We start from the raw sequence: 25,983 nt of genomic DNA on the forward strand, positions 1-25,983 counted from the left end.
GTAGGTGGCTAGGCTGAGGGGGAACCAGGAGGGATGAGGAGGATCAATGTGCTGGGTCCTCAAGAACTTTCATTATCAATAGCACCCAGTGAGCTGCAGAAAGAAGCGATGGCTACAGTGATACTGGAGAGCATCTTTCTGAAGCGATCCCAGCAGAAAAAGAAAACATCACCTTTAAATTTCAAGAAGCGCCTCTTTCTCTTAACCGTGCAAAAACTTTCCTACTATGAGTATGACTTTGAACGCGGGGTAAGTTTCTCTGCTGTGAAACCTGAGTTTTAAGGACTTGGCCTTAAATCTGCCGTGGTGAGGATGTAGATCCTTTTTGGTTGGAGTTGGGGGTGGAGCAGGATGGAAGGGACCTAAGTACACTTCAAACTCAGCAAAGTATTTCCTAACCCAGAACTGGGAAGTCATACTGGAACAAAAATTCAAAGGTGCTAAGAAGCTATCAGGGAAATCTTACCATGGATTTTCGAAGTTGGTGAGCACTCATTAAATGATTGTTGAGAATGAAATCCAAGAGTTGGAAATTGTTTCCTTATTTTTTTATGTTAAAAAAAAGCACACAAAGTCAACCACTCTTCTATAGTATTTGCTCTCCATCTGGTAGTCAAAAAAGATCAGGTTAATAGATCTGGAAGTTGTTTGGGTTTGGTTTGTCTGTTCATTTTTTCAAAATGACAGGTCCTGATACAGAGTGTGGGTGTCACCTCACTATGTTGAATGATGAAATAGCAAAATCTAATCATCTGGTTGCTTAATCGCTCTTAACCTTTCTCCATTTCTTCCTCATTCTCTTTATCAGAGAAGAGGCAGTAAGAAGGGTTCAATAGATGTTGAGAAGATCACCTGCGTTGAAACAGTGGTTCCTGAGAAAAATCCTCCCCCTGAAAGACAGATTCCGGTGAGAAGAGACCATTGTTAGAACCAGGCACAGGGGGTGGGGTAGAGTTCAGAAACTTGGAACACTTCAATTCTCTGTAAATAAACTGGTGATATTGTGCAGTGTGGGACACATAAAGGTCCCTTATACCAATATGCTCTTCACTCCACCACATATTGGTTATGCTGAGTCTCAACGTCTTTTTCCCCAGATGCAGAACAACTCACTTAACTGGAAAACTTGTGACACCAGTTTTAAGATGATATCACATCAAGTGTTCAAGCTGATCAGAGATGATTGGTTTTACTCCCTCAGTCACCAGAATCAGATTTACAGACTTGAATTAGTCTGCAAGCCAGAACCCCAGGGCTCTGAGTCTTGAGATTCTCACTGCTTCTCTCATTTCCCTGAGGACATAAAATCTACTGGTTTCCTGATTTTTTAAATATGATTTTTTTCTGATGACAAGAGTAAATGCATGTTTATTACAGAAACTCTGCAAAATACAAAGAAAGCACATAAAGAAGATAAAATTATGCATAATCTCATTAGTCAGCTAAAACAAGTATTAACATGCTCATGTACGGACTTACTGATGTTTTTCTCCATTAACAACACATACACTCACACTAATATGTATGTTACATATTTAAAACACAGAATCATACTAAACACCTTGCTTTGCCATTTACATTTAAAATTTTCCCCAGGACAATAGGTAATCTTTAATAATATGATTTTAATGACTACATAGTGTTCCCTATCGTGGATATATTCTAATTTGTTCAACCAGTCTCCTATTACTAGACATTTAAATTGTTTCCAATTATTTTATATCAGAAATCATGTTGAGGGGAACATTCTTGCATACATCTTTATGTATCTTTGTTATTCTTTATAATGACTTCCTAGGAGTAATATTTTGTTCTTTTCTTAATGAAATCTGTACACTTTGGTTATTTTTATAGTTTTATTCTATTTTGTAGAAGTAGAATTTGAATATTATATATTCCCACAAGCTGAATATGAGAGTATCTATTCCTCTACATTCTTTTCAACACCAGATAATTTAAATATTTGCTAATTTGAAAGCCAAAAATGATTTAATTTTTAAATATTTAGTTGCTGACTTATTTTCTCATTTTTTTTGCTACTCAATTATACATCCACAGCTCATTTATACTTTTTTCCATTTGTGAATTGCCTGTTGAATTTTTGGCCCTTTTTTCTATTGAAATATTTACCTTATTCCTAGTACTTTTTAAGAGATCTAGATATATTAACTTTATATGTTGAAAATATTTTTCCAGTTTTTCATTTATCTTTGAATTTTTTTTTAAACCATACTAGGTTTTAAAGTCTATGTCATCAAATTAGCTCCTCCTCCTCTCAATGGTTCTAACTTTTAGCATTATATCAGAAAGGCCTTGCCTCTCACAAAATTATATAAATATTCACTTTTTTCTGTTATTCATAGTTTCATTTCTTTCATAAGCTCTTGAATCCATCGAGAATTTACTCTGGTGTATGGTGTGAAATAGCTACCTTAACTATTCTCCTACCTCTGCCAATATTAGTGGTTAAATGTTTGTCCCAGCATCATTTATTGAGTAACCTCCCTTTCCTCAGTAATTTGAGATTTTTTTGAATGAGGGTGTGCTGGATCCTATGGCTATGTGTCCCCACTGGAATATAGGAAGCCATCACTAAGGATTAGTATTGTCCATGCAGGATAGTCTTGTGGAACCACTGCAAAAGACTCCCAGTACCTAAGGAAATCCAGAAAAGAGTAATGCATCAACCAATAACTATGATTTTTTCTGTCATTGCAGAGAAGGGGAGAAGAGTCCAGTGAAACTGAGCAGATCTCAATTATTGAAAGGTTCCCTTACCCCTTCCAGGTGAGGTATTTTCTCTCATCAGCTCACAAGGGGACCTGTAATGTAATCATTAGGGATGGCATAGGCTGAGGGTGTTTGCTTTTCTATTTCCCAGTCAAACATAGTTTCTTTTACTCTTTACACCTCAAAGAGAATCCATAATGGCACTAATTCTATTATGGTGTGTCTTGTCTATGATAACTGTGTTGAGAAAGATGCTGTTTGTTGAGTGAGCATTTCACTTCCTTCTGGTTCTGCCTATCTATCTAATGGTGGTCATGTGGGTTGAAAAGACAGAAAAGGGGAGGGAAGGAGTAGTATTAGGAAGTTCAGTGTGGGGAAGCCTTATTAGATTTACATATAAACTTAAATTCTATTCAAGTCTGGGATAACTGAAGAGCCACATAGACATCTGTTTGACAGATGCAATGTAAGCCATCAGAGAGAGCAAGAGCTTCAGATTCAGTCAATCTCTGATTTGGTTTGCTTATGTCCTTAGAACTCTGTAGGCTTCATACCGTGAATAAAGCAGTCTCTGCAACAGTGAAAGCCAGAAAAGGAAGTGGAAAGTCTCAGGGGAGGGGGCTTTCTGTCATGGATTTATGAGCACAGCAAGACTAACAAGCAAAAAGAAAAAATGTAAAAGGATCTTGTTCATGTCCCTGACTATAACAAAGTTTACAAAACCTGTAAAGGGAGAGGTGTTTTAGACACAGTTTTTGCTACCATTGTTTTTCACTAAGTTGATGTTGTGACTGGCCTGGTGGATAATGGTAAATAGCAGATAATTCAAAATTAATTTACATTTGACTTTAGAACCTACCGTGACGTCTACTAAATCTGTGAGGGTTGAAACCATGTTTTATATGTTTTGTACATCTCCATAACACCTAGCACAAAGTCTTGTACATGTGTAGTGTTCAAAAACTACTGACTGATTTGATGATGATGCTTAATATACTTCACTCTTTTTGAAGTAGGTCTGTAATTCCAAACTTAGTTTATTTTGGCTAATATTGGCTAGGGGATGCCACTAGGCATTGGGGGGAAAATTAGCCATGAGTTAAAATTTTCCTCATATTGATGAAGTTTATAATTCATATGTACTAATCAAGATTTGTTATATAAATCATTACTTCAATTATCTTCTATACAAAGTTTAATAAGATCATAAAATATCTTTCATTGGATAAACACAAAGATTATGAACTAATTTTACACACAAATTGAAACACAATTCAGGAGGACCTAGGAGAACTCACAAAGCTAAGAGTTTCTTAATCCTACATCCTTGGATATGAATTGTTCAGGAATTCTTCGCATGACACCAGCCCCACTGCTCACTGAAGATCCTGCCTTTTTGTATTCTACTGTCATTATACAAAGTTGTAGCTTAAGATTAGTTCCTTCAAGGTCTTAATTTTTTTTCTAACTCCTAACTGCTGAAGTCTGTGTGTCCATTGCCCCAGGTTGTATATGATGAAGGGCCTCTCTATGTCTTCTCCCCAACCGAAGAACTAAGGAAGCGTTGGATTCACCAGCTCAAAAATGGTGAGAATTACTTGGAAAATAAACTAGTTTCCAAAGGAAGGGAGGGAGGGAGGAAGGAAAGAGAGAAATTGAGAGAGAGGGAGAAAAAGATAGAGAAAGAAAGAAGGAAAGAAAATGGGGACAGGGAGGAAAGGAGAGAGGGAGAAGGAGAGAAGAAAAAAGAAGGGATGCAAGAAGGGAGGTGAAAAAAGAAAGGGGGGAAAGGGAAGGAGGGAGAGAATGAGAAAGGAGAAGGGGGGCAAGAAATATTTCATTTTCTTCAATATTAGTGATACAACTGACAATAGTATTCCTCCATATTTGATGAAAGATCAGGTGCTAGACTAAGAGTTTCAACTCAGTTCTACCACTGTCTCTTTAATGCAATTCTGTAATTATAGGCTCCTCCATTTCCCTACTTATAAAAAGGTCCCATTCTTTACACCAATTTACAATAGTGGTGTGGTATGGCACTCAATGGTTATTTCAATATTTTGAATCATAGATATGAAATATCTGGTTCCCAAAAAATTAATATATGATAGTGAGAGTGCTTAGGGTCAGAGTAAAGACCCTGGTTCCAAGTCTTCTTCTACCACTGATAAGCTGAGTGACCTCTGGTAAGTAGGCCAATAAGCTTCTTTGAGGTTCAAGTTCTTTTTCTGAAAGAGAAAAATGATGATAATGATGATGATGATGATGATAATGATGATGATGTTAATAATGATGATGATAATAATGATGATAATAATAATGATGTCCATGGTACCTTCCTCTGGGAGGTAATGTATGTGAAAGCACACGGCAACTGTAAAGCACTGTACAAGAAAGCACTGTACATTTTTTCATTGTTGGTAAATATTTTCCAAAGAGCTATTTTCTGTTCCTTGCTTTGTGAGGACCTCAATTAAACATAGTTCAGTTTTTCACATAGACCATATAGTGTGCTCAAATAAACTCGACTGTAAATGCTTACAGTACAGGATGCATGCACACATATTTGTGTGTATATATAGCCACATGTCAAGTGACTGAGAGATTAACTGGTTGAGTTGACATCAGGAAAGGCTGCCTAGAGAAACAGGAAGGATGGCAGACTGATAACAGCATGGTTCGGTTATTGCATGACAGCCCTTTGTCTTAATAAACATGTAGATTCTGATATTTGGTGGTTGACTACACCAGCTTTGTTCAGTCCCTTGAATGCAAGTCTGATTGGCCAATACAAAAATCATCAGATCTTTCGAGCCAAAAGAGGAGAAAGAAACAGAGGGGTCATTTACTTTGTTCTTTTTGTGTGCCAGACACTAAGCTAGATATCTTGTAATCATTATCTCATTTAATTCTCACAGCAACCTTGGGCTAAAAACAACTAACACCTAATGAGCATTAACTCTGTACCAGGCTCTATGCCAAGTGCTTCAAACATACTAGCACATTTAATCCTGTCAATAAGCTTATTTAGTATGTATTATACCCCTAATTACAGATGAGGGAACTGAGCTCTAAGAGGTTAAGTAAGTTGCTCAAGGGCACATAGCTAGTGAGTGGAGCCTGGGTTCTTACTACATCCCTAAGTCTGTTTGACGCTAAAGCCTAAATTCATTGCAGAGTTTTGTGCTGCCTGGTTCTCAAGCCCAGAAATTGCACCTGTAATTGGCTGCAAGATATTTTAAGAGTAAGGCCATGTGGACATTACAAATAGGCAATATCTTGCACCACGTAGTTCAGTTCCTGGCATGTTTTGAAGAGGTCACCTTTAGCCTTGAGGGTACAAAATGTGCAAACACTTCAGTAATGCTTATTATGATCCAAGATCTTAAGTCCTTTATGTACGTTAACTGATTTCTTCTTCCTATCAGCTACATGAGGCAGTTAATTTCACCATCCTCATTTTGGAGACCAAAAAAAAAACCAGAGGTGTAGGATGTTAAGTAACTGGCCCAAAGGCACTCAGTTAGTAAGTGGCATGGTCAGGCTTTGAACTCAAGCTCCAAAGTCTGTGCTCTAAACCAAGATGCCACCTCCAAGGCAGAGAAATACACGCAGAGGCTGAGCTGGAGTTCCAAAGGGCATATATATTTGTACTTCTTTGGTTCTCTCCACAGTACCTTATACATCGCCTTGCACACAGAAGGCGGCCAACGAATAGATGTGTTAAATGATTTTTCTGCAGAACAACCACCACCAACTTGGAATCCACACTGATGGGCAGCTAGGATTTAGTTTGGATATAGGGGAAGGTGGGACATACTAGATGAGCGAGAACCAAAAGGGAAAAAATGTGGTATGTATAAGTTAGTAATTCCTTTAACACTTCAAACACCAATTTCAAAACCAGTTGTAGGTTAGCTCAAAAATATATAGAGTGCCCACTATATTCAATTTATGAGTAATGACTGAGGATAAGACTATTCAACATGTAAATTTGTTTTATTGACTCTCATATTAACCTTACTATGTTGATTATGCCCTGCTATTAAAGTTTCATAGGTAAGTAAAATTCCAACAGTAAAAACAAAACCAAAACAAACAGAAACCACTACTACTTCAGTTGGTTCATTGGTTCAATTTTGCCTCCTCTTCCCTTGTGTTTTACTGAAAGCATTTTTTTTTCATTTACTCCAGAATCTACTTGGGCTGACAAGCCCCAAAGTAGCTGCCTTGCAACAAACACCACAGTTGTTGGGAGATTTAGATGCAAATCCTAAAGATCTCAGAATAGCCCCAGATGCTGGCAATGCCAATAATGAGATACTCTGGAAACTGTAAAATCCCACTGTAGTGATGTTATCCCACTCTGGAGTAAAATGCACCAATTGCAAATCACTAACATGAGAAGGGAGCCTCATGGTATACAGGCTACCTCTGTAGCAGTATTGGCTGTGAAGAGGCACGAGGGAGCCTTCTGAGGTACTGGATCTGAGTGGTGGTTAAATGGTTTTACACAAATGTGGCTAGCTGGATACCTCAGATTGCATGTTTTATTATATATTAGCTATACCTCAATTTATATATTTATATGTAAGCTATACTTCAAGGGCTTCCCTGGTGGCTCGGATGGTTAAAAAAAAAAAAAACTGCCTGCAGTGCAGGAGACCTGGGTTCTACCTCTGGGTTGGGAAGATCCCCTGGAGAAGGAAATGGCAACCCACTCCAGTATCTTGCCTGGAAAATCCCATGGACAGAGAAGCCTGGCAGACTACATGGAGTTGCAAAGAGTTGGACATGACTGAGTGACTAACACATTCACATTCATACCTCAATTTAAAAAGTAGGATGCCAGGTATCTCATATTGAACTGCCATCTCTTTTCAGTGGTACTTTTCATGCAAACCTTGTATCCTTGAGCCCTGAGCTCTCTCCTTCCATTTCCTTGAACATGGCAGTGGACACTTCAGTATTACAGCACCACAGATACTTGTCTTCATTTGGTCAAGCTCAATAGAGCCTATCCTAACTGTAGCTTCAAAAATGAGCAAAAGACCTGACCTCACCAAAACGAATGAGTGACATTTGTGAAACTCCAATGATGTATACGGAGGGTAATCAATCACTTATGCCCCAAACAGAATTTGAGCCATTATCCTGATAAAAATGGATATGAGAGATCAGTCCATGATATACTTGGAATGTGCATCAACCATTAGTGTTTCCTGGCTCCATGCACTGGTGAAGTAAGCAGTTTTCTCCTAGTTCTCCCACTTGGATGCTGTCATAATCAGCTTGGGATGCCACAACAAAATATCATAGATCAAGTGACTTAAACAACAAACATTTATTTCTCACAGTTTTGGAAGCTGGGGAGTCCAAGACCAAGGTGTTGGCCAGTTTGGTTGCTGGTGAGAACTTTCTACCTGGCTTGCTGACTGGTCACTTTTCTCACTGGTTCTCATATGGCAGATAGAAAGAATTTCTCTCCAGTCTCTTCTTATAAGGGTACTAATCTCATCTTGGTGGCTCAGATGGTAAAGTGTCTGCCTGCAATGCGGGAGACCCAGATTCGATCCCTGGGTCGAGAAGATCCTCTGGAGAAGAAAATGGCAACCCACTCCAGTATTCTTGCCTGGAAAATCCCATGGATGGAGCCTGGTAAGCTACAGTCCATGAGGTTGCAAAGAGTTGGACATGACTGAGTGACTTCACTTCTTTAGTTCACTTCAATCTCATCTTGAGGTTCCACTCTCATGACCTGAGTACGTTCCTAAGGCCACATCTCCTAATATCACATGGGGGGCATCATTATATGAATTTCAGTTCAGTTCAGTTCAGTCGCTCAGTCGTGTCCAACTCTTTGTGACCCCATGAATCGCAGCATGCCAGGCCTCCCTGTCCCTCACCAACTCCCGGAGTTCACTCAGACTCATGTCCATCGAGTCAGTGATGCCATCCAGCCATCTCATCCTCTGTCGTCCCCTTCTCCTCCTGCCCCCAATCCCTCCCAGCATCAGAGTCTTTTCCAATGAGTCAACTCTTTGCATGAGGTGGCCAAAGTACTGGAGTTTCAGCTTTAGCATCATTCCTTCCAAAGAAATCCCAGGGCTGATCTCCTTCAGAAGGACTGGTTGGATCTCCTTGAAGTCCAAGGGACTCTCAAGAGTCTTCTCCAACACCACAGTTCAAAATCAGCAATTCTTCAGTGCTCAGCCTTCTTCACAGTCCAACTCTCACATCCATACATGACCACTGGAAAAACCACAGCCTTGACTAGACAGACCTTTGTTGGCAAAGTAATGTCTCTGCTTTTGAATATGCTACCTAGGTTGGTCATAATTTTTCTTCCAAGGAGTAAGCATCTTTTAGTTTCATGGCTGCAGTCACCATCTGCGGTGATTTTGGAGCCCCCAAAAATAAAGTCTGCCACTGTTTCCACTGTTTCACCATCTATTGCCCATGAAGTGACAGGACCAGATGCCATGATCTTCGTTTTCTGAATGTTGAGCTTTAAGCCAACTTTTTCACTCTCCACTTTCACTTTCATCAAGGGGCTTTTTCGTTCCTCTTCACGTTCTGCCATAAGGGTGGTGTCATCTGCATATCTGAGGTTACTGATATTTCTCCCGGCAATCTTGATTCCAGCCTGTGTTTCTTCCAGTCCAGTGTTTCTCATAATGTACTCTGCATATAAGTTAAATAAGCAGGGTGACAATATATGAATTCAGGGGGACACAAACATTCAGTTTGTAACAGACACTGCCTTTGCAATTCTAAGTAGTTGGAAATACAAGCTCTGCATTAACCAACAGAAGAAGAGTGTCATCTTCAAGGGACCTCTTAATTATTTGGAAATGTAGGGTGGGTTCTTAATGACTGTGCTGGAGGTAGGGGGGTAGGAAGTCCTATAGCCTCTCATTAGCATATTAGGATAGCTTAATTTATCAGAGCAGCTAGTTGTTGATTAAGAATTTTGAAATGTCTACTGGTGCCGAAGCCTGCACCCAAGGTTCTTCAAATCCCTCAGTGATGGGCGTGGCACAAGGGAAGGGTGGGGCGGGCAGAGGGTAGGAGTAATCAGTTCTAGCTAGGAAGAGTATCTGAAACATTGTTCAGAATTGCTAGAGTTCAGTTCAGTTCAGTTTCTCAGTTGTGTCCAACTCTTTGCAACCCCATGGACTGCAGCACACCCAGCCTCCCTGTCCATCACCAACTCCTGAAATTTACTCAAACTCATGCCCATTGAGTCGGTGATGCCATCCAGCCATCTCATCCTCTGTTGTCCCCTTCTCCTCCCGCCTTCAATCTTTCCCAGCATCAGGGTTTTTTCAAATGAGTCAGCTCTTCGCATCAAGTGGCCAAAGTATTGGAGTTTCAGCTTCAACATCAGTCCTTCCAGTGAATATTCAGGACTGATTTCCTTTAGGATGGACTAGTTGATCTCCCTGCAGTCCAAGGGACTCTCAAGAGTCTTCTCCAACACCACAGTTCAAAAGCATCAATTCTTCGGCACTCAGCTTTCTTTACAGTGCAACTCTCACATCCATACATGACTACTGGAAAAACCATAACCTTGACTAGACAGACATTTGTTGACAAAGTAATGTCTCTGCTTTTTAATATGCTGTATAGTTGGTCATAGCTTTTCTTTCAAGGAGCAAGTGTCTTTTAATTTCATGGCTGCAATCACAATCTGCAGTGATTTTGGAGCCCCGAAAAATAAAGTCTGCCACTGTTTCCACTGTTTCCCCATCTATTTGCCATGAAGTGATGGGACCAGATGCCATGATCTTCGTTTTCTGAATGTTGAGCTTTAAGCCAACTTTCTCTTTCACTTTCATCAAGAGGCTCTTTAGTTCTTCTTCACTTTCTGCCATAAAGATGGTGTCATCTGCATATCTGAGGTTGTTGACATTTCTCTTAGCAATCTTGATTCTAGCTTGTGCTTCATTCAGCCCGGCATTTCACATGATGTACTCTGCATATAAGTTAAATAAGTATGGTGACAGTATACAGCCTTGACGTACTCCTTTTCCTATTTGGAACCAGTCTGTTGTTCCACGTCCAGTTCTAACTGTTGCTTCCTGACATGAATTCAGATTTCTCAAGAGGCAGGTCAGGTGATCTGGTATTCCCATCTCTTTCAGAATTTTCCACAGTTTATTGTGATCCATACAGTCAAAGGCATTGGCATAGTCAATAAAGCAGAAATAGATGTTTTTCTGGAACTCTCTTGCTTTTTCGATCATCCAAAATGATGATGTTGGATGTTGGCAATTTGATCTCTTGTTCCTCTGCCTTTTGTAAAACCAGCTCGGACATCTGGAAGTTCACGGTTCACGTATTGCTGAAGCCTAGCTTGGAGAAGTTTGAGCATTACTTTACTAGCATGTGAGATGAGTGCAATTGTGCAGTAGTTTGAGCATTCTTTGGCATTGCCTTTCTTTGGGATTGGAATGAAAACTGACCTTTTCCAGTCCTGTGGCCACTGCTGAGTTTTGCAAATTTGTTGGCATATTGAGTGCAGCACTTTCACAGCATCATCTTTTAGGATTTGAAATAGCTCAACTGGAATTCCATCACCTCCACTAGCTTTGTTCGGAGTGATGCTTCCTAAGGCCCATTTCACTTCACATTCCAGGATGTCTGGCTCTAGGTGAGTGATCACACCATCGTGATTATCTGGGTCATGAAGATCTTTTTTGTACAGTTTTTCTGTGTATTCTTGCCACCTCTTCTTAATATCTTCTGCTTCTGTTAGGTTCCTACCATTTCTGTCCTTTATTGTGCCCATCTTTGCATGAAATGTTCCCTTGGTATCTCTAATTTTCTTGACAAGAGCTCTAGTCTTTCCCCTTCTATTGTTATCCTCTATTTCCTTGCACTGATCACTGAGGAAGGCTTTCTGATCTCTCCTTGCTATTCTTTGAAACTCTTCATTCAAATGGGTATATCTTTCCTTTTCTCCTTTGCTTTTTGCTTCTCTTCTTTTCACAGCTATTTGTAAGGCCTCCTCAGACAGCCATTTCGCTTTTTTTTGCATTTCTTTTTCTTGGGGGATGGTCTTGCTCCCTGCCTCCTGTACAATGTCACGAACCTCTGTCTGTAGTTCATCAGGTATTCTGTCTATCAGATCTAGGCCCTTAAATCTATTTCTCACTTTCACTGTATAATCATTAGAGATTTGATTTAAGTCATACCTGAATGGTCTAGTGGTTTTCCCTGCTTTCTTCAATTTAAGTCTGAATTTGGCAATAAAGATAATAGAAGGCCTACAGACTTTTGGTTGGCTTTATTATTGTTTTAAAATCCTCTACAGACAATGTAGCCCCTTTTAGCTTGCACTCCATCTGATCAGCTCCCAGCACTTTGCATTTGGTGCAATGGTGAAGGGATATGCTGAAAAAGTGAGGGGTGAGTGTGTGGGCAGGAGATACTGGTTAGAAGTCTTCAAATCCATGTTTAGAAAAGCATCAAGATGGCACTTTAAAAAAAAGAGAGACAGCACTTTTTCTTCATTTGCCTGTAAAATGCACCTGGCCACCAGTAGCTTCTAGGCCTCCTCCAAAGTCTTGAATGAGTAGAGTGTGGCTAGCAAGCTCTTAAGGACTTAAGGTGATCTCTACAAAGGAAGGTTTTATTTTGTTTTTATTTTTATCTTTTAAAAAAAGTTATGCAGGGCTTCTTTTTAGCATCAAATGCTGAAATGAGTATGTCCTCAAATATGCATATTCTTAGGCTAGCCTAGATCTTTGGCCCAAGGCTAGCTATTGTCAGTTATTTCCTTTGCCTTTGCTTCTCTGTCACCTGGCAACAGGATCCCAGGATGACTTGTCTAATCAACTTCTGGTTAAAATTCTTGCAATACCACAGTATTAAAAACTATAAAATGAATTCCTCTTATCTGAAACCCACCCTGTTGTCTTTTCTGAGAGATCTTTTGGGCCTCACAAACCTGTGAGGGAAATAGAACTGCTGTGTTTGTCTCCCTCAAGGAACTCAACCCACCTCAGTGGCCCTAGGAAGACTGAACTATGTTTATTCTAGAGACAAAATCACCTTCCTTTGATCCTGAGCTGTGTTCTGTTGACTGTTTTCTGAACACAGAAAGTACGAGGCAGGAGTTTTCACCAAGATAAATAGCTCTCAAAGAGCACTCCAGAAGCTGAGGCATTGGTATATTGAGAGCTGGAGTGAGAGCTGGCTTGTCACATTGTTTCCCTTTTCTGGGAAAGACCACCAGAGTCAACACCTGCTTTACAGGAAGATTGTAATGGCTGCCGGGAAACCATAGATAACATATTTTTGTTCTGGGCCTCTGGAGACATCAGATATTCTTATCGCTTTAGTCACTGGTTGGGAGATAGTCATCGTAACAGAACCACTGAAGAGAATGACACAGAAACTCTCCACGTGAGCCAACTGGTCCTGTGTTTGCTTCCCTTCAGGGTGGCTGAGGACGGGGCAGTTGTCTGAAGCTCATCACTATACTCAAAGAGGAAAACATGCCTATGGTAGCTTCTCCCACAAGTCAAATGTCACCTCTCTCTCTCTCTTTTCTCCTCTTACAGTAATCCGGTACAACAGTGATCTGGTACAGAAATACCACCCTTGCTTCTGGATTGACGGGCAGTATCTCTGCTGCTCTCAGACAGCCAAAAATGCTATGGGCTGCCAAATTTTGGAGAACAGAAATGGAAGTAAGAGATCTGATCAGTATAATCTCTCCCTCCTTTGACCATATCCATCACTTTCTCAGGGTTCTAGCAAACCCAGGTTTGTACATTTTGGCCAGTGTACAAAGGAGTCTGGGAGAGGGGATGGGTGGGAATCAAAATCCAGCTGATGCTCTGTTCTTTCTAGCTGGGAAAACTGGCACTGGGCTGTAGCCATCAAGACTTTTCATAACTTATGTGAAGGCACCAAATACAAGAGTAAAGTTCCTGACCAAACCTGTCCCTGGGCCCTTCCCATATATGCACTCTGTAGCTATTATCACTGGTTTCTTACTTTGCAGGCTTAAAACCTGGGAGTTCTCACCGCAAGACAAAAAAGCCTCTTCCTCCCACACCTGAGGAGGACCAGGTATACAGGGAAATTGGGTGCTGCTTCAATGGAAACTTAGTCACACCCAGAAAACAGACCAGAGTCTTAGAATTCTCCCTGGGATATGGCAGTGTAAACTGGTATTCTTCTTGAGATAGGGGATTTGGCCTTCTAAGTAGGACTTCCTCTTCGGTGGAGAGACAGAGGCTTATTAGGAAGCTCTTGGCAACCATTTAATCAAATCACTTGTTTAGAACAAAACAAAGCCTGATTTTTTTAAATTAAAAATATTTTCAAACATAAAATTGAAAATTTTTAACAGTGAATGCCCCCCCAAAAAACTGAATGCCCATATACCCAATATCTTGATTTTACCACTAATATATTACTTTAAAACTTGATTTTGAGTGTTACTTTTGGAGGTCTAGAAAGGCTTTTCTCATATATTGTAGGTAAGCAAGGCAGGAATTCTCATTATGTTCATTTTACAAACAAAGAAAAGAAGATTCAGAACCACTTAGTGGGTCCATGTACTAGTTTAGTGCTAGTTTTCCAGATGGTGGCTGTACACGGTTTTTGCCCAAGAAGCTTTATGAACACTGATGCCTGGGTCCAACCCTCAGAGATTTTGACATAATTGGTCTTTTGAAACTGCTTGGGTGTTGGGATTATTAACTGCCCTCAAGATGGTTCTGATGCGCATTCCATGCTGAGAGACCCTGCAGGGGTGCTTAAAAATGGTTGTTGAGTTGAATGTTGAATAAACCTTTTATTTTGCCTGATTTGGGTTAGAATGGTTGGGGAACAATAGGAGAGTGCCTGATATCTAGCCAATCTCCCCAACTGTTTTTCCCTAACAACACAGATCTTAAAAAAGCCATTGCCCCCTGAGCCAACAGCAGCACCTGTCTCGACAAGTGAGCTGAAAAAAGTTGTAGCCCTTTATGACTACATGCCAATGAATGCAAATGATCTACAGCTGCATAAGGGCAATGAGTATTTTATCCTGGAGGAGAGCAACTTACCCTGGTGGCGTGCCCGGGATAAAAATGGGTGAGTTCATGTCCGCTCTCCCTGAGCCTTGTATCCATCTACTTTGTGCTTAGTCACTCAGTCGTGTCTGACTCTTTGTGACCCCATGGACTGTAGCCCACCAGGCTCCTCTGTCCATGGGGATTCTCCAGCCAAGAATACTGAAGTGGGGTGCCCTCCTCCAGGGGATCTTCCCAACCCAGAGATTGAACCCAGGTCTCCCAGATTGTGGGCAGATTCTTTACCATTTGAGCCACCAGAGAAGCCCAAGAACACTGGAGTGGGTAGCCTATCCCTTCTCCAGGGGATCTTCCCGACCCAAGAATCAAACCAGGGTCTCCTGCATTGCAGGTGGATTCTTTACCAGCTGAGCTGCCAGGGAATCCCTCCCACCTACTCTGCTACTGCTAAGTCACTTCCAACTCTGTGCGACCCCATAGACGGCAGCCTACCAGGCTCCCCTGTCCCTGGGATTCTCCAGGCGAGAACACTGGAGTAGGTTGCCATTTCCTTCTCCAGTGCATGAAAGTGAAAAGTGAAAGTGAAGTCGCTCAGTTGTGTCCGACTCCTAGCGACCCCATGGACTGCAGCCTACCAGGCTCCTCTGTCCATGGGATTTTCCAGGCAAGAATACTGGAGTGGGATGCCATTGCCTTCTCCGCCCACCTACTCTACACACATGCAAAATCCTGCATCATAACTCCCCTACTCAGTATCCTGATCAGAAATTGTTCTTCCCACATCAAAGGGAATATGCTCTCCCTCCAAGTACTTCCCAGAGCGCAGCTCTGCACGTGGCCCCCTCCCTGAGCCCACGTGTTGTGGAGCATATGTAATCAGTGCTGCAAGTGCAGAAGCTACACACTTCACTGGCCTAGCTGTGCATTGGCAACATGATCCTCTTTGAGGGCAGGACATTTTATACACCATCATTTGAGACTGGTTCTGAGCCCCAGGATACAAGGTAACCAAATCTGTCTCTCACCCAGATTGGGGAGTTTTGGATGATCAACCCTGTTGTCTCCTCTACAGGCAGGAAGGCTACATCCCTAGTAACTATGTAACTGAAGCAGAGGACTCCATAGAAATGTATGAGTGAGTATGCTTATGTTCCCAGCACAGAATCTTCACAATACAGTATAAAAATTTTTCATATTTTCAACAAAATTTTGATATCAAGATACTTATTAAAATCAGCATCAACTGGGTCAGATGATGCCACCAGTTCAAGTGATAGTGCCTACATCTTACCCTTATCCCAAACACCCTGTTGATGGAAGCTGGAGAGGTCACCATACCCCCTCCTCTCCAAATCCGAAGAACTACTGAAAGGAAAACACAGCCTGATAGGAAACACCTGAAAGGGTGAAAAAAGGCAAACTGTTCTGGTTGCCCATTCTCCTGAATCACGGAAGTGGGTTGTCTTCGAAGGCCCTGACCCTCATCTGTTCCCTGCAAACTTCTGCCACTTGCTCTCCATTTCCACAATTCTTCAGCAACAAGCAGGCTTTGGGAAAGGGATATAGTGTGCTGTGCACATGATAGGCACTCAGTAAATAGCAGTTGAGTGAACTGACTGACTCAATGGCATGGGTGAGCCACAGACAGCACTCTTAACAAGCCACTCAGGCCATGGCCTAGAAGTCAGCCAAGCACTCTCCCTTTCCAGGTGGTATTCCAAGCACATGACTCGGAGTCAAGCTGAGCAACTATTGAAGCAAGAGGTAAGTGTGTGACCACAAGTAAATGGCAGTCTCTTTGCACTTCAAGCAAGGATCCTGAATTGAGGGCTTGCTGCTGTCTGCACCTCCAGGCAAGGCAGTGTCAAGGCTCTCATTTTATGGGGTCCCAATTATACTTTGCAGGGTCAAAAGCAATGAGGCTGCAGCTCAAATGTGGAACTTGGCAGTGAAATCAGGGTTTCTATTTTGTCTTGGGTTTGGGCAGTTGGGATGCTGGTGGCAGTGCCATTTCCTCCTGATGGTCAGCTTCTTTTCCCATCTTTTCAGGGTAAAGAAGGAGGCTTCATTGTTAGAGACTCCAGCAAAGCTGGAAAATATACCGTGTCTGTGTTTGCGAAATCTACAGGGTGAGTGTTACTGTTTTAAGGCTCTGGGGACAAAGAACAGGGGCACCCATCCAACAGTTCCTTAATGAAGTGCTTCTCCCATTTCCTCTGTCGCTTAAACTCAAAACTCACCTCACTTCACTTCTTGGGTCCTTTGGGCCCTTGTTTCCGAGTTGCTGACTCAGCGTCCACTTCTTCAGGGAACCTCAAGGGGTGATACGCCACTATGTCGTGTGTTCCACACCTCAGAGCCAGTATTACCTGGCTGAGAAGCACCTTTTCAGCACTATCCCTGAGCTCATTAACTACCATCAGCATAACTCTGCTGGTAAGTACCAGGGAAACCAGAGAAGAAGGGTGTGACAAGTAGCAAGAGAAGGAATTTAGGACAAGGTGGTTGGGTGAAACATTAAGCCTCATAGGGTAGTGAGACTTAGCTGTGAAAATGAACCCCTGTGATGCTGGATTGAGGTCAAGCGAAGAGGTGGTCAAAGGCAGACCTTACACCCAGTAGGGACTGACTTCCTATTTGGTGATTGATGCTCAGTGCTAAGGAAGGACATAGAAGAGACTGGTAATTAATCAATCAGCAATATTCATTGAACTAGTGTCTACTCCATAATTTTCTTGTTACTAGAGAACACAAAAAACTATTACTTTAGGTTCTTGCCCTTAAAGAACATACAGGTTCAAAAACATCAGAAGAGAATTTCTAAGCAGTGTAGACATTCTAAAAACTGGGAGATTGGGGAGAACATGAATACATGGGAAAAGCTTCATCAAGAAGGCTTGCAGCTGTCCACCATGTCCAGGCAAGGCAGTATCAAGGCTGTCATTTAATGGGGTTCCAATTATACTTTTCAGTATCAAAAGGAGAAGGAGGATGTGAGTTAAGCCTGGACTGGGAGGTGGGGATATATTTAGCTGGGGAGCATACTTCAGTTAGCATTTTATTTTTTTTGTCCCTGAAAAACATTTATAAGAGGAGAAACTTCCAGAAAAATTCAGGTTCATGGCAATCTTTTGGGATTCAAGATGTACTAGAAAGATGAATACTGAAAGTGTGAGGCATTAAGTGTGCAAGGCATCTCAGTCCCTGCTCTGCACCAGCAGCATGACCCTCTCTGTATGTTTTAGGACTCATATCTAGGCTCAAATATCCAGTGTCTCAACAAAACAAGAATGCACCTTCCACTGCAGGCCTGGGATACGGTAAGTGCTTATTTCTCTAGGGCAGGGTGGACCAGCCAGTTGCAAGCACTACTACATCTGGCAGACCCAACCAGACCTCGCCATCCAATCATTCTTGCAGTGCAGTGTTCCATCCCAGCTGCCACAAGGAATGTTAACACATTATAAATGTTAACACCTATAAACGCCGGAGGCGTTAGTTTCTGCAAAAATCTCCCAGTCAATAATGTGTTATGCTATGCTATGCTAAGTCACTTCAGTCGTGTCCGACTCTGTGTGACCCCATAGACAGCAGCCCACCAGGCTCCCCTGTCCCTGGGATTCTCCAGGCAAGAACACTGGAGTGGGTTGCCATTTCCTTCTCCAATAATGTGTTAAGACAGAGCCAAATCAAAGTTATCTAATGAGTTTTCTCCCTCTGGTGGCTCCTACTGAGACTGCAAAAACATAGATTCATAAAGGTTTGTTTTTTTTTCAATTGTGGGGAAAATATCGTAAAGGGATTTTTTAAAGTTGTCTAGTTGATCTTCTTGCTCTATGCCTGACTTGTACCAAAAATTCCCAGACTCCTTCAACCAGTAATCCCCTGTCCCTGAGATTTACCTGAGCAAAGATGAATTAGTACCCCTGAGAATTTCCCTTTTACTGCTTGTCTATTTCTACCCGCAGTAGGGATTCTAATCTATTGTAGAAATTATACATACATGACTCAAAGAATCACATCAAGGCGTTGTCATTATAGGATCATGGGAAATCGACCCAAAGGACTTGACCTTCTTGAAGGAGCTGGGGACTGGACAATTTGGAGTAGTGAAGTACGGGAAGTGGAGGGGCCAGTATGATGTGGCCATCAAGATGATCAAAGAAGGCTCCATGTCTGAGGATGAGTTCATTGAAGAAGCCAAAGTCATGATGTGAGTTACAGTCCAAACTCAACTCTCCATCCAGTCTAGGAATTACAAGGATGGTTCCCACTGTGGTTTAGGGTGATTTATAATAAGGGAGATTTGGGACCTGGGCCTGAGGTCAACCTTTGATTGGTGTGAGTCCTAACTTGCTAAGGTACTCATTTCTCTTTGATACTGATGGAGAATAGTATTGCTCATAGGTGGGTATCATCTTGATAGCATTTGAGGGTAAATGTAGAGAATGAGACTTTCAAAAGGAAGACATTCTAATGTACCCTTAGTGTTCACTCAGCCCTGGACTTGTTCCCTGGACTTGTTGCCTGTTCTATCGATGGCTCCAAATCCTGGTTCACCCTCACATGTTAGGCGCTTTCAGAGTTTAGGGTAGGAAAAAGGTTATTATGATTTCTCATTTGACACTCTACTCCAAGGCCAACTCCTTTCCTCCTCAGTTCCTTTCTGAATGATATTCAGAGTCAGAAAGGGAGGACTGGTTCATTGCCTCTCCTGTAGGAATCTTTCCCATGAGAAGCTGGTGCAGTTGTATGGCGTCTGCACGAAACAGCGCCCCATCTTCATCATCACTGAGTACATGGCCAATGGCTGCCTCCTGAACTACCTGAGGGAGATGCGCCACCGCTTCCAGACTCAGCAGCTGCTGGAGATGTGCAAGGATGTCTGTGAAGCCATGGAATACCTAGAGTCTAAGCAGTTCCTCCACCGAGACCTGGTAGGATCTCAGAAGGCTTGGTCTGGGTCCGAGGGATGAGGGGGTGGAAGTAGCACAGGAAGACATATCATCCATGGCTGAGGAAGGTGGCTGGAGCCGTGATTTCAGTTTTATCTAGAAAATACTAAAAGTTTGGTGAGCCTCTAGCCCAGTGGTCAGCCGGTCAAGGAACTCCAGCCTCAACACCATAAGTTCTGCCACAGTGGGAGCTGGAATGCTCACTCCCAGCCCCTCCTACTATGACAAGGAAATGGTAGGAGTCTTCCAGGGGCAGAAGGGCAGCCCTCATCCTGATGAAACTGCTTTTTAGCACAGAACCATCATTCTGGTTATATGAGAATCACAAACTGGGTGTCTGTTGGTGCATTTTTCAATGTTATATTAATATATTAGTTAGCAAACACTTAAAAACATTTCACATTAAAGAACTGAATTTACAGCTTCTCATGAAAATTGACATCATCTTGTATCATCAGACCCATATTCTCATAGGCCATCTTAACTGTCGGCCTATAAAATATGGGCCTGGTATTACAAGATGGTCTAGCTGCTCACAGGAAAGTGGCTGACCTCCCTTAGACCAGACACTTATCTGACATCTCCACCTACCCAGTTCACTCTATCACTTCCCCTGCCTGGCCTCCCGGGGCATGTTTATTTCAGCCATGCCAAGGCGGAAATAGCCCTAGTCCTGTTGGTAGAAAAGCAGAAAACAAAACACACTTGCCTTCCGTCCTCCCTTAATTCTCTCGACATTTCAATGCACGAAGGGTTGTCATGGAATTATCAATGTGAGTGAAATCATGCTGCAAGTCCTCAGTGCTTTACTTATGACTTTACTTATTATGGGGGTTGCTCTATATGTGATGGAAGCATATCAAAATTCTTCAGTGGCATCAGCTGACTCCTGTTAGGTGGGAAGGTGTCTCTAGATAAAGGAGATGAGGCTTCCCTCCCCTGGTGGGCAGAAGCTTTGTGCCCTTAACCTGTGCACCAAGGACAGAGTCTCACTGGTATCTGTTGCACTACAGGCAGCTCGAAACTGTTTGGTTAATGATCAAGGAGTTGTTAAAGTATCTGACTTTGGCCTGTCCAGGTGAGTGCAGTCTTTTTCACCTTTCCCTTTAAAAGTAAAACTGGCACAGTACAAATGTGAGGTGACACTGTAACTTTTAATCGTCTCCCTTTCCCCCTATAATTCTAGTTTTTTCCACCATCTTTCTATACCTTTTCTTTCTCTGAATGGTTTAAGTCACTTTTCATCCGTCTGTTTTATTGTTATAGCCCTCTCTTCTCCTTTCTCCTTTGCTCTTTTTTTAAAAAGCTAATTTCCCTGATACTCTGTCTTATTCTGTTAATCCTGTTGATTTTACTCTGTCTCCTTTCCTAATGAGCCTAATTGCCATTGTTGACTGCAGAATTGAAGGAAGGGAAGGATGGGAAAAGAGAAAAGAGGGAAGGGAATACCTATTAGACCTTATGCCACTTCATCCTTGCTGTATCTATACTGTCAATCAGGAAAGCTAAGTTGGATATGAAAACAGGAATATGTTAGCAATGGCATTTGTAAAAGACACTGTAGTATTTAGCCTGTAGTATTTGTGCAACTCTTATGGCTCTGCCAAGAAAATTTAATCAAATATCAAACTCTCCAAATTGTAACAGCAACAAGTCCTGAATCCTTTGCAGGTATGTTCTGGATGATGAATATACAAGCTCAGTAGGTTCCAAATTTCCTGTCCGGTGGTCTCCACCAGAAGTTCTTATGTACAGCAAGTTCAGCAGCAAATCTGACATTTGGGCTTTTGGTGAGTGGATACGATTACATGGATTATACAGCTCAAAGGAAAAGGAATGCTGTTGGGAAGTTCACACTCTGCAACCTGCACAGAGAGACTGTTATTTGTTCTTGCTTTCATTCATCTAATCCTTAGGGAATGAGGCACCACAGGGGTTTCTGGGGATTAAAAACAGTAAAGTAGACACGATTCCTGCCTTCTTAGAACTTAGAATCTATTGAGGGAAACAAACAATTCATTCAGTATTCCACAGCTTCTGAATACTAATTATGTACCAGGGACTCTGCCAGACTCTATAACCACAAAGACAAATAAGATGCTGTCTCTCTCCTAGAGGAACTAATGGTCCAGGGCAATCCTGATTACCTCCAGTGTACTCAGTACTATAGCAGAAGTTTGAACAAAATTTTTAAAAAGCCCAGGGGTGGGGTGGGGGGTGGAACCACCTGAATGTAATGTTTGAAGTTGATCTAGGAACACTAGGATCCCTCTTACCCAGAAACAACACATTTTGTTTTTTCATTGTCTAGGGGTGCTGATGTGGGAAATTTACTCTCTGGGGAAGATGCCATATGAGAGATTTACTAACAGTGAAACAGCTGAACACATTGCCCAAGGCCTACGTCTCTACAGGCCTCATCTTGCTTCAGAGAGGGTATATGCCATCATGTACAGCTGCTGGCATGAGGTAAGTGTTTTAGTGGGACCTCTTAAATTATTTCCTTGAACGTACTTTCCCATGTACCTGACCAAGCACCGACACCCTACTCTCCCTCGTCATATAGCAACTGAGCACAGACAGATAGCTGTACACATTCTCAAACCCCAGCCTACATCCCAATCCTTTCATGACTAGAAGTTTTTCCAGGCCCACTCCAATTCTCACTAGAGGATCATTCAGTTCAGTTCAGTCGCTCAGTCATGTGCGACTCTTTGCGACCCCATGAATTGCAGCACGCCAGGCCTCCCTGTCCATCACCAACTCCCGGAGTTCACTCAAACTCATGTCTGTCGAGTCAGTGATGCCATCCAGCCATCTCATCCTCTGTCGTCTCCTTCCCCTCCTGCCTCCAATCCCTCCCAGCATCAGAGTCTTTTCCAATGAGTCAACTCTTCACATGAAGTGCCCAAAGTATTGGAGTTTCAGCTTTAGCATCAGTCCTTCCAATGAACACCCAGGACTGATTTCCTTTAGAATAGACTGGTTGGATCTCCTTGCAGTCCAAGGGACTCTCAAGAGTCTTCTCCAACACCACAGTTCAAAAGCATCAATTTTTTGGCACTCAGCTTTCTTCACAGTCCAACTCTCACATCCATACATGACCACTGGAAAAACCATAGCCTTGACTAGGTGGACCTTTGTTGACAAAGTAATGTCTCTGCTTTTTAATATGCTATCTAGGTTGGTCATAACTTTCCTTCCAAGGAGTAAGTCTTTTAATTTCATGGCTGCAGTTACCATCTGCAGTGATTTTGGAGCCCCCCAAAAATAAAGTCTGTCACTGTTTCCCCATCTATTTCCCATGAAGTGATGGGACCAGATGCCATGATCTTAGTTTTCTGAATGCTGAGCTTTAAGCCAACTTTTTCACTTTCCTCTTTCACTTTCATCAAGAGGCTTTTTAGTTCCTCTTCACTTTCTGCCATAGGGTGGTGTTACTCCAATACCATCTCGGCTTTAGGGAGAGGGGTGTCATGGGGCCATGTCACCTAGCATAAGTAGGCAGCCAGAGGCATTCAGACAAGTGTATGGACATTAAAAAAGAAAACTAATTAAAATTTGTGTTCATTCCTTTGGGAGTCATTGGCCCTTTCTTCTGCTTTACTAACTGCACCCTTTCTCTGGCTGTGGTCCTAAATGAGATTTTTTTTTTACATGCTAACACCTGAAAGGGAACTAAAATAGGTAGTTCTCGTGGTTTTTCTTTTTTTTTTAAATACAGTGCATTATGGGATATGTGGGTAGATGTGGTATTTTGAAAATAAAGAGCCTGTCCCACTATTATTAAAATCCTTTGCTGCTCTCACCTTGGGTTCTTCACGGGTACCTACACCATTTTCAATAGATCCTTGGCAACCTTAATTTGGCAAACTAAATCTCTAGTAGGAAATGAGTGCTCAGCTCTTAGTTCTGCCCCATTAGTAACAGGGAAAGACTGACAGTGTCTAGCAAACACGTATGTGAATCTGGAGCCATCTTTGTGGGGTGAAAAGTAGGCATTTGGATCAGAGCATGGCTCTTTTCCCTTTGACAAATGACTCAGGTCAAAGAAAGTGTGGCGAAAGGGAGAACCCTATGAGCAATTTCCCTTCTCTCTCCTGTGCTGGGCAGGATTGAGGGTAACTGACTCTGCTGCTCCCTCCCAACTAGCACATCCTCACTCTGCTAGTTAAGTATTTCAGATAGGCACTTTCTCCACAGCCTGTTAATATAGTCATGAAACTGGAATCACATCAGAATCTCTGTGGAACTCTTAAAACTACAGATGACTGGGCCTTACCTCCAGAGATTCTGACTAGGTATGTCTAGAGTGGGCCTCAGGTATATTTTTTTAAACTTCCCGGGAAATTCTGATACTCAGGTTTGAGAATCACAGATTCAAAGGAACAATAAGTTGATGACTTTTGGGTTCTGATGGATTGAGACTTTTCTTGCATAAATATATCTTGAATCACTAAATACCTCAGAGGCTTATGGACCATGGCTGTCACAAAAGGCCTTAGTCTGGAGGCCAGATGGTAGTAATAAGAGGTCCCAGGTGCTTAGGATGCCTGCCCAGTGAAGCAGCTCCTGCTCTTGACATGTTCGTTCCTTTGTTAACTTTGGCTTTAGGATGGTTGAGACCAAACAAAAATTATCACAGCTTATAGGATTTCAGTTCAGTCAACCACTTAAATTTGTTTGGTAGCCACTTGAGGGTCCAAAATAAGAATGCATTGGTGTAATGAATTTGGCTTTAGTTTCAATCAGTGTTTGTAAGAATAATTTTCAAAATTTCCTCCCCACATTAATAACCCGATTTACTAAAGATTTAAAGTGCACAAGCACTTTATGGAATACTTCTATTTCTCCTCTCTCTCTCTTTCTTTTTTTGGATAATCCACAGGGTATGCTACTGGGCATATAGCATAAATTTCATAAACATTTGCTGTTTACTCATTGTGTTTCCCTTGAATTCTGGACTCTAGCCCACTATAACGCTCCATTTTTTTCTTTGGTTTTAGAAAGCAGATGAACGTCCCACTTTCAAAATTCTTCTGAGCAACATTCTAGATGTCATGGATGAAGAGTCCTGAGCTCACCAATAAGCTTCTTGGTTATACTCCTCTCCTCCACAATCTCAATTTCACTTTCTCTGAGGAAATCCCAGGCCCTTTGTGCCCTTGCTGAATACACAGAGGCCCCTCTCCACATATAGGAATGCCTTTCTATCTCTTCCCTGGGATACTATTAATACCTTCTGAGCAAAGGCCAAGGAATTTTTGTGCCTGGTATTTTCCCCCAGAGAGGAAATTTCCCAAAAGTATTAAAACAGACTGAATGTGGGATTGAATCATTTGGAGGGAGGGAGGGATGTAAATAGCCTCACAATGGGGGTCCAACAGCTCTTTGGGTAGGCAATAGAGCTGGGTGGGGGGAGGTAGAACTTGGCAGGAATAAAATGGTGTCATAAAAATGGAAGGGGAGGGTGTTTTGATAAAATAAAATTACTGGAAAGCATGAAGGTTTCTTGCTATTTCGATTAATCATGCAGCCTTCTGGAAGCGCCCTATCTCAGTGTTCCGGGAAACTGCTGTGTGGGATTGGTGTGTCACATTTCTACTTTCGGAACTCCATGGGATTCTCCACATTTAATCCCTCTGTGTTAGTCGCTCAGTTGTATCTGATTCTTTGCGATAGGAGGGACTGTAGCCCCAGGCTCCTCTGCCCCTGGAATTCTCCAGGCAAGAATACTGGAGTGGGTTGCCATGCCCTTCTCCAGGGGATCTTATCCACCCAGGGATGGAACCCAGGTCTCCTGCATTGCAGGCAGATTCTTTACCATCTGAGCCATCAGGGAAGCCCCTTTAGGCCCTCTGGCTCTTGGTAGATTCTGCTTCTGAATCAGGTGGTGGTGGTGGTTTTGTTGCTAAGTCGTGTTCAACTCTTGCGACCCCATGGACTGTCGCCTGCCAGGCCCTTCAGCCCATGAAATTTTCCAGGCAAGAATACTGGAGTGGGTTGCCATTTCCTAATCCAGGGGATCTTCCTGACCCAGGGATCAAACCCTCGTCTCCTGCCTTGTAGATGGTCCGTTGTATTGCAGGGTGATGCTTTACCGCTGAACCCCCAGGGAAGCATCTGAATCACAGACAGCGATCACAAACCAGAGCTCACACCCTGGCATGCGGTAGGCATTAGATACCATCGGAATAAATCTGACAGGTGAAGACAAAATCTGCCAGCGCCACTTTTTGCTACGTCAGGCGGGGTAAATT

The 25,983-nt window shown here is 42.2% G+C and overlaps 1 protein-coding gene and 1 non-coding gene across 2 annotated transcripts in view; both read left to right on the forward strand.

Moving 5' to 3' along the window:
* The window catches only part of BTK (Bruton tyrosine kinase), a 33,904-nt gene extending 8,682 nt beyond the window's left edge, over window positions 1–25,222 (forward strand). Inside the window, 18 exon segments of the mRNA NM_001034589.2 lie at window positions 83–249; window positions 809–907; window positions 2,719–2,787; window positions 4,236–4,317; window positions 13,302–13,430; window positions 13,748–13,815; window positions 14,642–14,829; window positions 15,841–15,903; window positions 16,478–16,532; window positions 16,818–16,897; window positions 17,077–17,204; window positions 18,014–18,088; window positions 18,810–18,981; window positions 19,489–19,705; window positions 20,737–20,801; window positions 21,395–21,513; window positions 22,035–22,192; window positions 24,730–25,222. Coding sequence (NP_001029761.1) covers window positions 109–249; window positions 809–907; window positions 2,719–2,787; window positions 4,236–4,317; window positions 13,302–13,430; window positions 13,748–13,815; window positions 14,642–14,829; window positions 15,841–15,903; window positions 16,478–16,532; window positions 16,818–16,897; window positions 17,077–17,204; window positions 18,014–18,088; window positions 18,810–18,981; window positions 19,489–19,705; window positions 20,737–20,801; window positions 21,395–21,513; window positions 22,035–22,192; window positions 24,730–24,801 — 1,980 coding nt within the window. The 5' untranslated portion in view covers window positions 83–108 and the 3' untranslated portion in view covers window positions 24,802–25,222.
* Window positions 20,178–20,236, forward strand: MIR11999 (microRNA mir-11999). The gene has a single exon (NR_162327.1). It is a non-coding gene; the product is annotated as a microRNA mir-11999 (primary transcript).
* Window positions 25,223–25,983: the final 761 nt, after the last annotated feature.

This window comes from Bos taurus, chromosome X (assembly GCF_002263795.3).
Source record: "Bos taurus isolate L1 Dominette 01449 registration number 42190680 breed Hereford chromosome X, ARS-UCD2.0, whole genome shotgun sequence".
Taxonomy (NCBI): domain Eukaryota; kingdom Metazoa; phylum Chordata; class Mammalia; order Artiodactyla; family Bovidae; genus Bos; species Bos taurus.